The 2,636-nt window shown below is 35.7% G+C and overlaps 1 protein-coding gene across 1 annotated transcript; it reads right to left on the minus strand.

The window, feature by feature from the left end:
- Positions 1-774: 774 nt before the first annotated feature.
- On the minus strand, positions 775-2,631 carry LOC111475651 (isoflavone reductase-like protein; the record flags this gene model as incomplete). The annotated part of the gene is made up of 3 exons (XM_023119929.1): positions 775-1,087; positions 1,155-1,358; positions 2,532-2,631. Coding segments are annotated over 3 exons (471 nt in total), but the record flags the coding sequence as incomplete, so codon positions are not given.
- Between the last annotated feature and the right edge of the window lie 5 nt (positions 2,632-2,636).

Below are 2,636 nucleotides of genomic sequence, written 5' to 3' on the forward strand. Positions count from 1 at the left end.
AGAATGAGAACGGGTAGCTCTCTAAACCGAGACTTACTTAGGTTTTGACTATTGGACGAGTTGGTCAACCAACAAATCTAGTTGACCCAATTTCTCTTGAGTATGTTTTAATAACACAGTTTGACCATAGCTCTAAGAGAGATATTTTAGATACAATTCATAGCAAATTAAAATCATACTAACTTTCATAAACATTAAGTTCAACGTCCCTAATTTTCTTGCCCTAAATTAGTGACATTACTACATGCATGCCTTAAATCTTCATTGAAATTTGAGATTCTCGTGATATAATCTCTCAATTTCCTTCTCCGACAACACTCTGAATTTCCCTCTCGACTATGTGTATATATTTCAAAAGGAAGGAATGTCGGTGACGGTAGACATGAGAGTGCAGAAACTTTAAGAGGGTGGTGGGACGGTTACCTTCATGATATTAACGGCTAGCAAGAAATCGCGAGATTTCCAACTAGGGTTTGAATGTATTTAATTTATTTTCCAGACCGTGTATAAAATAATAATCAATATGTAGAAAATCCCGAATTTTACACTTAATAGATAAGACATCAGTCATCCCAACAACAGTAGATAGTTCGATTCCCACGCTGATAACTTTTAAACTAAAAACAGTTTATATTACCTAAAACAAGAACGACTAAACAAATTGATTAAGATATTCATCAACAGTCGTGTATTTAACATTAGGATACAACGATGTAGCAGCAAATGATTCGATTCCCACACATATAATTCTCAAACTAAAAACACTTTATATTACCTGAAACAAGAACGACTAAATTAAGATATTCATCAACTGTCATGTATTTAACATCAGGATACAACGACGTAGCAGCAAATGATTTGATTCCCACACTGATAATTCTCAAACTAAAAACCGTTTATATTACTTGAAACAAGAACGATTAAACAAATTGATTAAGATATTCATCAACAGTCGTGTATTTAACATCAGGATACAACGACGTAGCTTCCAATCCAACTGACGCTTCAATTTCACGATGGGTATGATCTCCCTTGACGAATATCGAGTACTCAAAAGCTAGCATCAAATTCAATGGATATGCAGCCTCTACACAATGAAATTAAGTTTAAAAACTAAAATTAGGCCTTTAAATTCGAATATTTTCTTCACTAACCTTGAATGTTCTTCAATAATTGGTGCTCTGAAACGAAGGTTTTGTGAAGAATTATTCCAATTTTGTTTTCCCAGAGGGCCACAAGTTGATTGATTGACAAGACGTTTTCAGAGGGTTTGATGTAGAGAATTTTGTTCAAAGTTCTTGGATCATCCACTGCTTTAATGGTGAAAGAAGCAATGTCTTCTTCGGTGTTGAAAATTGCTGAAACCAAACAAAAACTCATTATTTTAGATGCAGACATTTACCTGAAAACCCACTTGGACGTTGTGCTAATGGACAAAAAGAAAGCAATTCTAAAGGGAAACTCTTACTGTTAGAATTGACATCAATGGTTGAAGGATTCAAACACCCGACCTTTTGATCTAGGTGTAACAGTCTAAATCCATTGCTTACAGCTATTTGTCCGCTACGTATTATCATCAAGCTCGTTGTTTTAAAACGGATCTATTAGGAAAGTTTCTACACTCTTATAAGGAATGTTTCGATTTGGGCAATCCACCCCTTGGGGTCCAATGTTCGGTGTCTGTCTTTAATACCATTTGTAATAGCCGAAACTCATCGCTAATAAATATTGTCCGCTTTGACCCGTTACGTATTGTTGTCAGCCTCACAATTTTAAAACGTGTCTATTAAGGAGAGATTTACATAAATTAAACTATCGCCTAAACCCTAAAAAAAGTTCAATTGCAAGATGAGCCCCAAATTCTTGATTTTTTTGTGTTTTTATGTCTTTAATGGCTAAAAAAAATATATAATAGATTTCTAAATTATGAGATCCCACGTAGGTTGGACAAAACATTCTTATACGGGATGAAACCCTCTCCCTAACATAGACGTTTTAAAATCGTAAGGCTGACAACGATATATAACAGGCCAAAACAGACAAAATCTATTCTATTTGTATTGGGCTTGGGCTATTACAAATGGTATCAGAGCCAGACACTAGGCGGGTGTGCTAGTGAGAACGCTGGGTTCCCAATAGGTGGATTGTGAAATCCTACATCGATAACAAACCATTTCTTATAAGGGTGTGAAAACCTCTCCCAAACCGTTTTAAAATCGTGAGCCTGTGCGATATGTATAAGGCCAAAGCAAACAATATCTGCTAACGATGAGCTTAATGACAATGGTACACGCAAGCTAACCCAAGTAATCATGGATATAAACAAAGAAAAGGTCTATGAACTTTACAAGCATTTTAATAGGAGCTCAACGTTTCGTAGAATGGACCTATTTCATCTACCGACCTAAACAATAATAATCGATATTTTATCTACGGACCTATTCGTGGAATGGACCGACCTCCTATTAATAAATAAAAAAAAAAAGCACAAGCTATATAATGAAGAGAGATAAGAGTGAAGAAGTAATTACCCTTGGGATTTCCATCGCCATGAATAACAACCTTGTCTCTAGGTGGAGCAGTGACCCCAAGCTGACCCAAGCTGGGAACACAAAAGCCATTAAAACAGTAAGACA

The sequence above is a fragment of the Cucurbita maxima genome, unplaced genomic scaffold, assembly GCF_002738345.1.
Source record: "Cucurbita maxima cultivar Rimu unplaced genomic scaffold, Cmax_1.0 Cma_Scf02269, whole genome shotgun sequence".
NCBI lineage: Eukaryota > Viridiplantae > Streptophyta > Magnoliopsida > Cucurbitales > Cucurbitaceae > Cucurbita > Cucurbita maxima.